Source organism: Crocuta crocuta, unplaced genomic scaffold, assembly GCF_008692635.1.
Source record: "Crocuta crocuta isolate KB4526 unplaced genomic scaffold, BGI_CrCroc_1.0 scaffold153, whole genome shotgun sequence".
Lineage (NCBI taxonomy): Eukaryota > Metazoa > Chordata > Mammalia > Carnivora > Hyaenidae > Crocuta > Crocuta crocuta.
In genome coordinates this window covers 5383945-5398900 of record NW_027529525.1, presented here as the reverse complement: position 1 = coordinate 5398900, position 14956 = coordinate 5383945, and the positions used below count along the sequence as shown (strand labels likewise).

The 14956-nt window shown below is 39.5% G+C and overlaps 1 protein-coding gene across 1 annotated transcript in view; it reads left to right on the top strand.

Annotated features, from left to right (window-relative positions):
• Positions 1-11489: 11489 nt before the first annotated feature.
• GALNT5 (polypeptide N-acetylgalactosaminyltransferase 5) overlaps positions 11490-14956 on the top strand; it is a 43911-nt gene continuing 40444 nt past the window's right edge. Inside the window, exon 1 of the mRNA XM_077760976.1 lies at positions 11490-13194. Coding sequence (XP_077617102.1) covers positions 11750-13194 — 1445 coding nt within the window. The 5' untranslated portion in view covers positions 11490-11749. The remainder of the gene's footprint in view (positions 13195-14956) is intronic.

Here is a 14956-nt window from a genome sequence, read left to right as displayed (position 1 = left end):
GTGATAATGTAAACAAAATGCAGATTCTGTGATAAAACACAAGCGTGACATTAATCTGAATCTATTTCTCTTTTCTGTTCTTGGCTTCATTTCCAATTAGGTATTGCTTCCACCATATCTCAGTTCATATATCACTTGTCTATTTCTTATGCTGTTTTCAGACTTAAAAAATCTACTTTGATATTGAGAGAAATGTCCAAAGGGCTCTGAGTTCAAATCTCTTTCATTTCTCACATTGTTTTTGGGTTTCACAGTTCAGTACTTTAACACGCCTCAGATGAGAGGGTTGTTTCCAGGTTATGATAACGTAATTGGATCCAAAGTCATTGTCATCATTTCAGCCCACAGAAAGTTATTTTGATCTTTCTCCTGGGGGCAGGAGTTGAGTTGGTGGGGGTGGGGGTGGGGCAACATCTTGTTGTATTTGAAAGGCTTTAATTTCATCCCACTTCTTCACAGCACATGAAAAGTGCCCTCAAATGCCCTCCATAGCTCTTGTTATCTGCCCCTCCCATGACACTTCTTTTTCTACTCCTTTTTGCTAAAATGGGGGTCACAAAGAGAACAGGAAGTTTCCAGGGTAGGAAGGATGAGAAGTGTCAGGACATGTGCTGAGGCCATTACTTGTATAGGCTCCTGGAGAACCCAGAGGTGACCCAAACTAGGCATGTAGAGCTCCCTGGGGGTCAGGGTAGAGGATTGGGCACCAAGCACTCATTTCACTTCACCTGGCAAGTTTGCTCTGGCCAAGCCCTAAGGAGATTGACCACATCTTTGTTCTCTTAACCCAGCTCTACATATGAGTCACTGAAAATTTAAGAGAGTGATGTCAAAGAGCAGCTGAAGATTAATCCCGTTTCTTCTTCTAAGAGAGACAGAGGAAGAATTTTTTCTATCATTGATAATAGATTTTCAAAGGTAAAGCCCCTACATATCTGTGGTCATTAAATATGTCTCCTTCCACCAAAAAAGCAAACAGCAACAACAGCAAAAATCCCTATTCCTACTTCCTATTCTAACCTGTGTGAGTTTTATGAATGCTTCAAGATCCAACCATACCACTTCCTACAAGAGATAAGACGTGTTTCGTGACATCCTCCTTCCCATCAAGCTGGTCAGGAATCATCACTCCACATCTATTTCCCCATCCTCTGTCACTTGACCTCATGAATGTCATGTGACTCTCCAGATCCCCACTCTGTTCTATTGTCACTTACTGTGGTTTACCCTGGATTAGAGACATTGGTTTAAATGCCATTGGCTCCCAACTTGTCATGTCTGCCCTGTATTTATTTAAAACAGTCTGAATCCTGCACAAACCCCCTCAACTTCCCTTGCTTCCATATCAGCTCATCCTTGTCTGCCTTGGAACAGGTACAATTTCAAAATGAAACATGCACCTAGTCTTTTTAAAGAATCTACCTGGGTTCTTAAGCCTATTATCTGTCTCCTCTGGGGCCTCATTTTATCTGATAAGACCTATCTACTCTTTATCTTCAATCCTTCCATCTTCCTGCCTTAGTCTTGAAAGCATCCAGGTCTTCTCTAACCTCAAATAAAAAACAGTCTCATCAAGGTACTGACTTATCCTTATTATCCCCTTATTTGTAAGAAAATGTTTAAATAAAAGTGTTTATTTATAAGATATTACTTATTTATTAGAAAAAGTATTCACTTATAAGATTTATTTAGAAGAAAATTTTCCATAAATTATGTGTTTATGAGAGGCATTGCAATGTAGTACATGCATTTTTCTCAATAAAGAGATGTGGCTTTTAAGGGGGCAATAATTGGTCTTTGGGGCAAAAAATTCTAAAATATCACAATTGTTTTTGGCCCTCCAAAGCTCAACTCTACTCAACAAAATAGTAATTCTTGGGAATTAATTTATCTCTCTTTAGAGAGTTTTTATTTAAATTTTCTTCCAAGGAGTGGGGTCCAATAATGAAATGAAGATTGAGAAATACTGATGTGGATCCACACTACCTGAGTTCACATCTTGGACCCACCAATACTCAACTGGTTGTGTGAGCTTTGGCAGGTTAATTAAGCTCGCTGTGCTTCCATTTCCTTACCTGTAAAATAGGGATATTAACACACACACAGTTGATTTTTTCTTTTTTCTTTTTAAATTTTCATTTAAATCCAAGTTAGTTAACGTATAGTGTAATAATGGGTTTAGGAGTAGAATTTAGTGATTCATCATTTATGTGTAACACCCAGCGTTCATCCCACAAATGCCCTCCTTAATGCTCACTCACTTAATCCTTCCCCCCACTGACCTCTCCTCCAGCAGCCCTTAGTCTGTTCTCTGTATTTAAGAGTCTCTTATGGTTTGCCTCCCTCTCTGTGTTTATCTTATTTTTCCTTCCCTTCTCTTATGTTCTTCTGATTTCCCCCTGTATATTTCCACATATACAGTTGATTTTTTAAAAAGACTACCTGAGGTAATGTATGTAATGCCAGGAATGCAAGTCTGCTCTTTTAGTCGATTCAATCATCTATACACTACATTAGCTATGAAATCTGGCCCCTGTCTACCTCTCCAGATTCATCTCCTTCCACTCCAGGTCTCACCCCTTCTTCTCCAGCTACGTGTTCATTTCCACCAATCTCCCACACTCTGGGCTTGAGCCCAACTTCAGGTCTTGGCTCTTTCTGTTTTCTCCACCTGGAATGTTTTTCCCTGGATGTTCTCATGGGTCAATCCCTCACTTGGTTCAGGTTTATGCTTAGATACTTTCTCTTTAAAGAGGCATCCCTGATTTATATCCTTATTCATCCCTTTCTATTCCCTTTTATTTCTCTCTCTAGCATGCATCAGTACCTGACATTGTACTTTTAGTCAGGTTATATAGTTGTGTGTCCCCACTAGAGTGGGAACTATAGGAGGTGGACCCCTCTCTGGTTTAGTCACTTTTGTACTCTCAGTGCCCAGAACATTGTGAAAAGGTTGCATATTATATGATTCCATTTACATGAAATATCCAGAAGGGGTAAATCCACAGACCAGAAAGCAGATCGAACTGCCTGCCAGGGACTGGGGGAGGGGGAGTATGGGGAGTGAAGGCCTAATGAGTTGGGGTGTCCTTTTGGGGTAATGAAAAACTTTGGTGCTTGTACAACATTGTGAATGTGTTAAATGGCACTGAATTATTCACTTTAAAATAATTTTATGTTATATGAATTTCACGTCAATAAAAACAGATTCACTTGAAAACCACCAAAGAGCTCTTAACTGGAAAATCTAAGAGACTATTTTTAGAATACATTTGGCTTAATTTCTTAGAAGCCTCTGACACTGTAGACTGTCTTCTATTCCCTCCTCTCTGGGATTTCATGACATTATTTTTTTCCAGACTTCCTGCTCTCTATTCTTTCTCATTTTATTTTTTACTATACACTTCTTCTACCTTCGTTGTATGACTTTACTAGCTATTTTCAGGTCTTGTTTTCTCTGCCATGTTAGAGTAATCTTACAGTAAGCTTAGGACTCCACAAAGGCCTTGAGTCTTGGCTTCTTTCCAAAAATCTGAACCAATCTTTTTTGGGGGGCATCTCTAATCAAATATCCATTGGCATCTCAGACTCAACATGACCAATCAAAATTATCATCATCCTCTACAGACTTATTTCTCCTCTATGTTCCTCATTCTTAGCAAAAGCCAATGTTTCTCAAAGTGTGGTCACCTGACTAGTACCATTAGCCTCATTAGGGAACTTATTATAAATTACTAGTAAGTTCTGGGATTCACTCCAGACTCACTCACTCAGAGACTTTGACAGTGGGGCCACTAGTGCTCTGGGTGATTCTGGTTCATGCTAAAGTTAGGAAACCACTGCATAAAAATACAATATTTACCCAGCCACCCCAGTAGAAATCTTGAGTTTGTCCTACACTCCTTGGGTTTGTTCCATATTCCTTGTCTCACTGAGAAGTTATTATTGATTACCAAACCCTCCTAAGCATTGAGTTCTGTTCTCCCACCTTGTGCACCCCCACCTACTTTCACCTTCTTCATATACTTCTAAAGCCTTCACCAAGGAGCAATCTCCATCCTGGTCTGGGTCTGGAATCCCTCCCTATCCATGAGGTGAATTCATATACAATCATCACCAGCAGAAGCCTTCTCAGACACCCTCCAATAAATTCATTTCTTGTTTCACATTTTTTAATTTTAATATTAATATATTTGCCACCTTTATTGAACCATTGAGCCTCGAAGTATGGTTCTTGGTTCACCTGTATCAGAATCATCCAATTATCTAATTAAAAATCTAGATTCCTAGATTCTACATGTGACCTCAAAATCTCTGAGGGTAAAAAATGGCAATCTATAGTTTAACAATCCGTTTTGTATAGCTTTTTGATATACAAAAAAAAAAAAAAATCGAGAACAACTATACTAAACTATGGGCTTCAGTTTCTTTGTTTTCCCAAAGCTTAGTACATGGTTGGTACTCAATAAATATTTGGTGTACACACACACACACACACACACACACACACACACACACACCCCAGTTATATAATCAGCATATATTTTTATATATTTTCATTCAAGTATTATTAACATATGTTTTAGTAGTTTCAGGTGTACAATGTATAATATAATCAGTTTCCAATTCTATACATTTCTCAGTGCTCAACAAGATAATTGTATTCTTAATCCCTTTATCTTTCACCCATCCCCCACCCTCTCTCCTCTGGCAATCACCAGTTCGTTCTCTGTATTTAAGAGTCTTTTTTGTTTCGCTTCTTTCTTTCTTCATTCATTTTGTTTTTTGAATTCCACATATGCGTGAAATTATATAGTATTTGTCTTTTTTCTGGCTGACTTATTTCATTTAGCATTATACTTCCTAGGTCCATCAGTGTTTTGCAAATGGCAAGATTTTATTTTTTAAGGAATGAGTAATATTCGTGTGTGTGTGTGCGTGTGTGTGTGTGTGTATTGCATTATATTTATCCACTCATCTATCAATAGACAGTTGGGTTGCTTCTATATTTTTGCCGTTATAAATAATGCTGCTATAAACATAGAGATGCATATATCGTTTTGANTTTCCTTTTGTTGTCTGATGGCTGATGCTAGGACTTCGAGCACTATGTTAAACAACAGTGGTGAGAGTGGACATCCCTGTCGTGTTCCCGATCTCAGGGGGAAAGCTCTCGGTTTTTCCCCATTGGTATTTTTGTTTTATTTGAATAAACACGGATTGTAGAATTACTGGATCATAAGGTAATTCTATTGTTGATTTTTTTGAGGAATTCACTTACTGTTTTCCACAGTGGCTGCATCAGTTTGAATGTTTACCACTAGTCCACAAAGTCTCCTTTTTCTCTATATCCTTGCCAACGCTTATTATATCTTGTGTTTTATATTTTAACCATTGTCACAGGTGTAAAGTGATACCTCACTGTGGTTTTAATTTGCATTTCCCTGATGATTAGTAATGTTGAGCATTTTTTCCATGTCTGTTAGCCATCTGTCTTCTTTAGAAAAAATGTCTATTCAAATCATTTGCCCATTTTTAAAATTCATTAGATTTATTTTTTGGTGTTAATCTACATATGTATTTCAAACCCAATATGCTGAAGTCAAAACTTCTCTTTTCTCTAATACAATCCTTGTTTTCTCTGCCATTCCTGTCTCAGTTAGTGAAGCTCTTGGAAAACTCACCGTGTATTATTTTCTTTTTTATTCCCAAATTTATAATTAACCAATAGCACTGACTCTGTTAGCTTCATATTTGACTTACAAGTCTTGGACTCATTGACAACTTAAGCTTTAGGGCCCTCTCATTTACTTTTTTCTGATAATTAGCATGTTTCTTTGTTTACAGAAGGTACTCAATTAATGTTTTCTGTTTAAATTTATTAAATTTTTCCTAATCAAAATAAAATAATCCAAAATTAAAATTGACTAGGGACCTATAGTATAAGCACAAATGCTGAATTTATCATTATCAGTGAAAACTGAGGTCCAAGCACAGTATAGTCTCTTTTGAGGAAGGTCTTGTTTTCCTTAAACACCGGTTTAACTGGATGTGATTTACCACCATTAAAATGGGAAACCCTTTTCAAGAACAAATGTCTAATAGAATATACCAACAGCTCTCCTTCTCTGGGCCTTAGACACTGAGGCCACTTCTTAACCAGCTTCCAAACCTTCTAGAGAAGGAGACATACATCAATGCTTAAATGGCTGTAAGAATTTATGCCCAACTGTCTTCTTTGGAGGAACTGGTTAAAATGGAATAAGATTCTGATTAGTATTTTCGGTCTATCCATGGATTTCTCGATAACTCCAGTTCTTAAATTATAATTCAATCGTCTCTCTTTTCTTGTGGATTTTGTTCATAGGATGGTATTATACTACTAAACACAATTTCTCTTTATCTCAAAAAAAAAAGAAAAAGAAAAATACTTTTGAGGGAAAAACATGATCATATTAAAATAAGGAAGCAATGGGGCGCCTGAGTGGCTCAGTCAGTTAAGCTTCCGACTTCAGCTCAAGTCATGATCTCACGATTTGTGGGTTTGAGCCCCACGTCAGGTTCTGTGCTGACAGCTCAGAACCCGGACCCTGCTTCAGATTCTATGTCTCCCTTTCTCTCTGCCCCTCCACCACTCATGCTCTGTCTCAAAAATAAATCAACACTAAAAAAAAATTTAATAAAGTAAAATAAAATAAGAAAGCAAAATGATATGTATCATTTACTTTGCTTTCTTATTTGAATTTCCTAAATGAATAATAACTTCATCCCATACTGTCTTTAAGTAGAATCCATAAATTTATATCTAAATTCAAATTCAGTGATGTATCCATAGGTTATCATTATTCTCTGTAAAATATATGTCTAAATATATTTTTCTTTTTATGCCCTTTGTAATTAGAGGTAGATAGTTGAGTAAAAATAAGATATTAAGAAATTAAGAAAATAGATATTAAGTAATTGGAATTTACTTATATAGACAAGAAATATTCAAATACCCTGAGAGACTAACTTTACTGCAAAGCCAGAGAGCTAGACCTGGTACATCTAAGATTCTATATTTCCACTGGAGAAGTTTAAGGACAGAAACAAAAACATGTTTATTAATCTCTACAGATTAACAATGAAGTTGATTCAAAGATATTTACCATGGAAGTAGAATAAAGGTGCAGATCCCACACTATACACAGAGCTGTCTTGCTGAACAGTCCATGATCTAGTCTGGAAGAACCTAGGGGCAGAAACTCAGTAAATTTTCAAATTTGGTTGCTATTAATATGATTATTTTGACAGCAACTAAGTAAAGAATAGCCCCCTTCCTACTTACATACCCATTTTACAGAAGAAAAAACAAAAAACTATTTTTTTACTACACAGGTGGAGTCAGAATGAAAATTAGAGTAGCGCTCTGAAAGCCTCCCAAGGATTACTTCATAACAAGATTTTTAGACTGCTATCCACTCCAACTAAGTATGTGCAGATTCTTGAGAAATTTGATCAGCTAAAGCTACCATTTAAGATAATAGCCAGAAGTATTTTACATAGCCAACCCACCTATATATTTGGTTTCGTGCTGATAATATGGAAATTAATACAACTAAAATAAAAACACAACACCTTTTACTTATCTGGAAAGCCATATGTTGGATAGTGTGTGTATTAACTTCTATTAAATTTTGAATTTCTTAATTTCTTTATTTACTATTTCTTTTTATTCACAGTTTATTATTGGTATGACCATAACGTGTTCACACAAGAGAGGAAAAAAAGGAGAGATGTACAGCTGTTGGGGTCTACAGAAATTATTGTTAGGTTCCTGAAGATCAATAGTGCTACATTTGTAATGTAGTTTAAAATCAACTTCTGCCATCCTTACAGATTCTTATAGACTCACCAAGGAGCGAAATGGGGAAGAGGCTGAAAGAGGCATGTAGAGGAGCTTTTTCATGTGTGATGTATCCACGATCATGTCTATCAATGGTCAAGGCAGTACTTCAGACCCAGTCTATCAATTCACTCCTTCCATTGAAAGGGACTGGGTCAATGCTTCTTTCCTCTCTTATGTACTCTTCACATCTTATTCTGTATTTTATATCAGCTGGAACTCAAGACTAAGCCAGAATTAATAAGTAACTTTGCCTAACGTAGATAAGCCAACACTCTCTTTGAATTTTCTTAACAATTTTCTCTCCTGTTGCAAGTCCTTTATATTTTGATTTGTATGGACAAACAAGAGACAGAGGGAGAAAGAAATCATTGTTGACCAAATGAATATAGAAGACTCGGGATATTTTTCAAGCAGTGTTTTAAAACTGTCAAGATTAGTAAGGATGTAATAAATGTTGACTTTTCTAACAAGAGTTTGATTAATCCCAGCTGCCATTTGGGGTGGAGATGTGGTTGGACAAGACTTATGCCTTGGATAAAAAAGTATTTCAAAGCATTCTGTGTTCATATTTAAAGCAATATTGTAATGTAATACATATATTCGTGATATGAGAAATAATTTCTCACATGATTTTAGAACTTGGATCCTAATTAGTTGTGCTATGTTTTACGTTGAAGGTATTCTATTCAGTCAAGTTTTAAAGTCATCAGGGGCAGAAACAATGTTACCTAATTCAATGTTTTGGGTCTGTAGTGAGTTCTCAGTGAAGAATGGTTTGTTGGGTCCAAAATAAAGGAAATAGGAATAGCAAGGAAAAATAAAATACTCAACTATACTTCTTGCCTTATTGCCAAAACCTTGTTAATCATCAGGCTTCTTATTTGATTTTCATGGAGAGAGGGCATGCTGTCTCCCACATGTACCCCACACCACTATCACACGAAAGATCAAAAGCTGGATTAAAGACAATATAAAAAGAACTTTAGCCTGTTTTCTCTAATCTTTACATTCACCTGGAAGGCAAAATTTATTTTCTTTTTTCTTAATGGAAGAGTAAACACAGAAAATTAACTAACTTACAAGATTATACAGCTAGAGAGGCAGTGGTCTGTTCCATCCAGGCACGTGGACTATAATGCCACACAGTCATTTATTCGGGATCCAAATCTTTCCTTTCCACTTCAAGTTGTTTGACCTCTCTAAACGGTGTTTGTGTGATAACAAAGTGATAGTTCTTTTGTTATTAATGTCTTTAATGTTTATTCATTTTTGAGAGAGAACAAGAGACAGAGCGCAATTGGGAGGAGCAGTATGAGAGGGAGACACAGAAACCGAAGCAAGCTCCAGGCTCCGAACTGTCAGCACAAAACCCTATGGAGAGCTTGAATCCACAAACCACGAGATCATGACCTGAGCCAAAATTGAGCGCTTAACAGACTGAGCCACCCAGATGCCCCAACAAAGTGACAGTTCTAACTGCATCTTCCCTATTGGGTTGTTTGGAAATTGAGTGAGATGCTCAATAGAAAGAGACTAGTAAAGTGTTTCAAACACACTGGGTACACACGCATGCACGCACTCATGCACACTCATGCCAAAGCCTGTGTTTCCAATCATGCTTGTTCTCAGATACTTATTTCCTGTCAGGTGTTATGCCATCACTTCACTTCTGTGATTTTGTTGCTTTATCTGCTTTTCATCATCCAACTAATATTTCTTTTCTCAGACCACAATATAAGAAGAAATAACTATATTCTCATTCATCCCTCAACTCTATGGAAAATTTCTTCAAAAATTATTCATGCACCCTCAAACTAAGCTAGGTCCCCATAGAATCCAGTATATTATTCTCTCATATTATTTATTATGTACTCTAGATGTGCCTACCTGTCTGTGTCCACCAATAGAGTATAAGATCCCAGACAAGAACTATGTCCTTTTACTCAATATTCCTCAACACCCAACACAGACCTTGAGTCATAAAACAAACAAATACTGGAAAGGTAGATGAATCACTGCAGGGAGGAAATGGCTGAGCTACCAACGCTGTCATCCATGTGGACATTCCAAATTTGAGTGAGCAGGCCCTGAATAAAGAGGAGAATCAGGGATTCAAGAAACATGTTGCTAGAGCGGCATTTATCTAGTTCTCTCCTTTGGAGCAAGGTACTAATTTAAAGACCAAATGCTACAGTAATGCATAAGTGTGGAGAATTCAGATTTTGTCCTTCTTGGGGCACCTGGACGACTCAGTCAGTTAAGCATCCGACTTGATTTCTGCTCAGGTCATGATCTCACAGTTTGTGAGACTGAGCCCTGTGTTGGGCTCTGTGTTGACAGCACAGAGTCTGCTCAGGATTCTCTCTCCCTCTGTCTCTACCCTTCCCTCCCAGCCTCTCTCTCTCTTTCTCTCCATAAATAAATAAATAAATATTTAAAAACAATAATTTGTCCTTCTTACCTTTCCAAGCCTTTGGGAGCCTAAATTTATCTCAAGGCAAGTACTCTATACCCCTCCTAACGGAAGAGTGCTAAGTGGTATCACCATCTACAGATCACTCAAAGCTCATGGGAGAACAGTACTCCTGGGAAGTGCTTCTCAGACTGTACTGACAATGTTTATAACAGGCAATGTCAAAATGCAGTTTTACTCTGTTTGTGAGGGAATTTTACAAAAACTGTGAGCAGTGTTTCAGAATCACAAAAATAAGAGGTATTCTATTCTAGACCAGTGTCTCTCAGATTTGGCCATACATTATAAAGACCTGGGAAGTTTCTTAAAAACACAATACCAGACCAACTGCCATTATTGTCTCCACCCCCACCAGTCCATCAAAATCTGGGGGGACATCCTTAGAGTGATCCTAACACAAAGTCCATGTGGGGACCGGTCTGCCAGTCTAGCAGGGCTGCTCCAAGTCCGGTCCCACTGCGGGTAAAGTCTGCAAAGTGCTTGTTCCTGATCCGTGACAAGATAAGTACTGAAATCTTGAGTAAATGTTTAGAAGCTTGTACAGCAATGTGACAAGTTACGTTCACGTCTAGTGACTTTAGTAATAAAAATAAATGGAGTCCATTTAAAGATCCGTTGACTTATAAAGAAACATTCTGAGACCCGCTCAAGAAAAACTTCTGAATAATTAAACATCCACCTCTGGCACTGAGATCCTGCTAGACCCCTTTAAGCCGGTAACATCTCAAAGCCGAACCTCTAAGGTCACTGATTATTTGCTGGGGTAAATCAGAGACTTGGGGATAACAGGGTTAATGAGCAGACATGGGGTAGGTGGGGTTACAAACCAGGAACACATGCCCTCCAAGTTTTCTTTCCCTTTAATTGCCCTGAAAACACACACACTCTCCCAGAACACGGAAGGTGCGAGCTGAATGAAGTTTTCTGGGTAATGGCTTGAAATGTTTTCCTTATGAGAAGCGGTGTTGAGTTACAGCCTGTGCAGACAGAGAGCCGGGAGGAGAGGAGTGGCAGCCCCAGCCCCGCCCCCACCTCTTTTCGGGCTTATAGGAAGGTGGACGTGGGCTCAAGGAGACAAGTGATATGCTGAATTGTCTGGTAGATGCAGTCAACTGTTCCTAGGGTGACCTGAGGGCAGTGTTTAGCACAGTGTAGCCGGGGGCCAGCCGAGCAGGCACAGATGCTCCGCTGTGAAATGCCACGCAGGCAGAGACTGACAAGCACTGGGAGCTGAGCTTCCCCCCGTGGACTGCTGTTTCCTGCTGTTTTCAGGGGAGGGGGCGCTTTCTGGCCACTCTGCTGCTGTTGCCGCTGCTACTTGAGCTCTCTCTCCACTCAAGGTAAGCAGGCTCAAAGGGAGGGTAGGCTGCAAGTGAAGCCTTTGCACCATGAACAAGATTCGAAAGTTTTTCCGAGGAAGTGGGCGAGTCCTGGCATTTATATTTGTAGCTTCTGTCATCTGGCTGCTCTTTGACATGGCAGCTCTCCGCCTGTCATTCAGCGAGATCAACACTCGGGTCCTCAAGGAAGACATCGTCAGGAGGGAGAAGGTAGGATTCAGAGTTCAGCCAGACCAAATGAAGATCCTTTATAGCAGCGTAAAAGAAATGAAGTCCCCTCTGAGGGGACATGGGAAGAGTGTGTGGGGCAAAGAGAACTTTAGAAAAACTGAGAAGAGTATGCTCAAGGTTGAGGAAGACTTGGACCAAACCCAGAGGGAAAGAAAAAAGCAGAATGCCCTGGGAAGGGGCAAGGTTGCCCCTTTGTGGCATCCTGCGTATCTCCAGACCCTTCCAAGGACTTTTACCAAGCAGGAGACAGAGAAGCAGGGCATTGAACCTGAAGCCTACTCTCGTCACATGGCAAAGCAAGTGCGAGCTCAGGGGGCTCAGAAAACCCCATTCATAGCAGCAAGAGAAACTCAATTGGCAGAAATATCTGTACACGCAAGACCTGTCGATATACACCAGGAGGCCCTGAAGGGTCATAGTCTCAGCAGTGACACATCAAAACAAGCAGCCGAGAGAAACCCAAATGTGACCATCAGTCCTAATACTGACAGATCAAAGCAGCAATCACAGGCGGTAGCAAATGAGAGGGCACACCCTGCCAGCCCACTGGTGCCAAAACCTAGGGAAGTCATAGCCTTAAATAAAACTGAAACTCAGAGCAAAGAACGAGACTCAAATAAACACAAAGCCAATAAGAACCTTCCCTTTTCCAAGTTGGTTGCCAATTCAAATCTCTCAAAGAAGCAATATATTAATGAAACACAGTTGGGGGGCTTGCCAAAGGATGATGGAGCCAAAGTGGCTGGTGGGAAGAAATTCAATTTCTCTGAAAGCCACGTTGTGATTATAACCAAAGAGGAGGATCTAAAGACAGACTCCAAAGAGGCCCCCAATCCTAAAAACAAAACTGCACTCCCTATTGTACTGGGTGAAAGCCAAGGGAAACACGTTTCCAGGAATAGAAGTGAGGCATCTTTCTCTCCATTTGCTCTACGGAGAGCAAAAGTATCTCAAACCCATCGAGCCTTAGCTGAGAGGCTAGAGCCAGCAAGAATCAACTTGACTGCCAAGGCCCAACCTGTAGAACTCAACCAAAATCCTATACAAGTACCTGAAGAACCTGGAATGCACCATGTGTTGAGAATTGACCTGACACTTTCTCCAAGGGACCCCAAAGCTCCAGGCCAATATGGACGTCCTGTAGTTGTCCCCCGTGGCAAAGAGAAGGAGGCAGAAAGAAGATGGAAAGAAGGAAACTTCAATGTCTACCTCAGTGATTTGATCCCAGTGGACAGAGCCATTGAAGACACAAGACCCGCTGGGTAAGATCCATTTCTCTTCTCTTTCCTCAACGAAAAGTGTTTTGGCTCTTATGTAGAGAATATGTATTTCTAGATACTTTTGCATGAGTCTTAGATCACTTAGAGTAAAGCCACATCAATCAGGCGCACCTGGGTGGCTCAGTCAGTTAAGCAGCAGACTTTGGCTCCGGTCATTGTCTCATGGTTGGTGGGTTCGAGCCCCGCGTCGGGCTCTGTGCTGACAGCTCAGAGCCTGGAGCCTGCTTCAGATTCTGTGTCTCCCTCTCTCTCTGACCTTCTCCCAATCACAGTCTCTTTCTGTCTCTCAAAACAATGAATAAAAACATTCAAAATTTTTAAAAATAAGTAAATAAGGCAACATTAATCATTAGACACAATCCAAATAGTCTACCATCTACATAGAGAATAATTCTGACATACCATACCCACTTTGTTCTCTCTCTACACTTAACTTCTCTGAGACTTTGGCTCCCACCTCTATTAGCTCATGTTCCATTCCTTCCTGCTACTGAAAACCTATTAAACTTATTAGATGAACTTAATTCTTAATAGGTATATATGAATGATAGAGCTTAAAATGCAATTCCATTAAAATAGTGACAGCGAAGTGAATTCCCAATTGGCAGAACATCTACATTATTAGCAAGTTTGTCAGGAATGCATTTGGGAAGTGAGCATAGAGAGGGTGCTTTCTAGGCATTCCTGGAATTGTATCTTAGCCAGCAGAATTTTGCCTAATCATGACTAATGATCACCAGAATAGCAAGTGAAGACATGACTTTACTCCTTAAAATTTAATATCCTTTGTAGGTAGGATGATAGATATTTCGGGAGTTCATTTGTACAGGAACAATGATGTTAGAAAAAGTCAAACCGTCAATAACTTACAACACCCACAGGATGTACAAGAGCATATTAATAACCACTTATATGTTTAGAATTTCATTTACAAAGAGGCTGCATACACATCACATGAACTTCATAAGAGACCTAGAAAGGAGACAGCAGTTGTTATGGGTTCAGCGGAATAGAGGAGGACACTCAGAAATTATTCTTTTTCCCAGGCTAGCACAGCTCCAAAGCTTCCCAGCCAGGCTTCACAAACCAATTCTGCAATGAATTAAATTCTTATAACTACTTCACCTGGAGGCAGATCAAATCACAAATATCTCACCTGATTCCAACGCATTTTGGTTCCTGGTTCTTTTTGGCCCATTCATAAATGAAGGTAGCTTTGACGGTATATGTTCCCTATCCATTAATCGATAATACAGTTCCACGAGTGCCTGGTTATTCAATTCCTGAGCCAAACAGTGTTTGCCTAGAATGGAATTAGGGAATGTCAAGATTCAGACTTAGCTCCAGTGGAATGTAAACAGTGGCCTTGTTTGGTCTCTGTGGAAAACTCTTGTTTATGATTTAGGTAGTCAGTGTTACTAGGAGGAAGGAAGATGGAGATGTGCCTGTCATGTTAGTAAGAGGCACCTCTGCAGCTAAGGGAAGCCATCATCAGCTCTCTGAGCAAGCCATTGGCAGGTAGCTCTCAGCTGAGCACCGATGCCTGCTTAGACTAAGCACTGTGCCCCTCATGTCCCTCACCCTGGTGAGGCTCACAGCCTGGAGGAGAGCACACATAGGCCCAAACTAAAGATGATAAAAATGAGGCCCCGGGAAGTTATCTTGTCTGTGATCAGAGAGCAGTAAATGTAAAGAAGTTATTAAAATCCATTCTCAAAATTATGCTGTGTTCTTTATCGCTTCT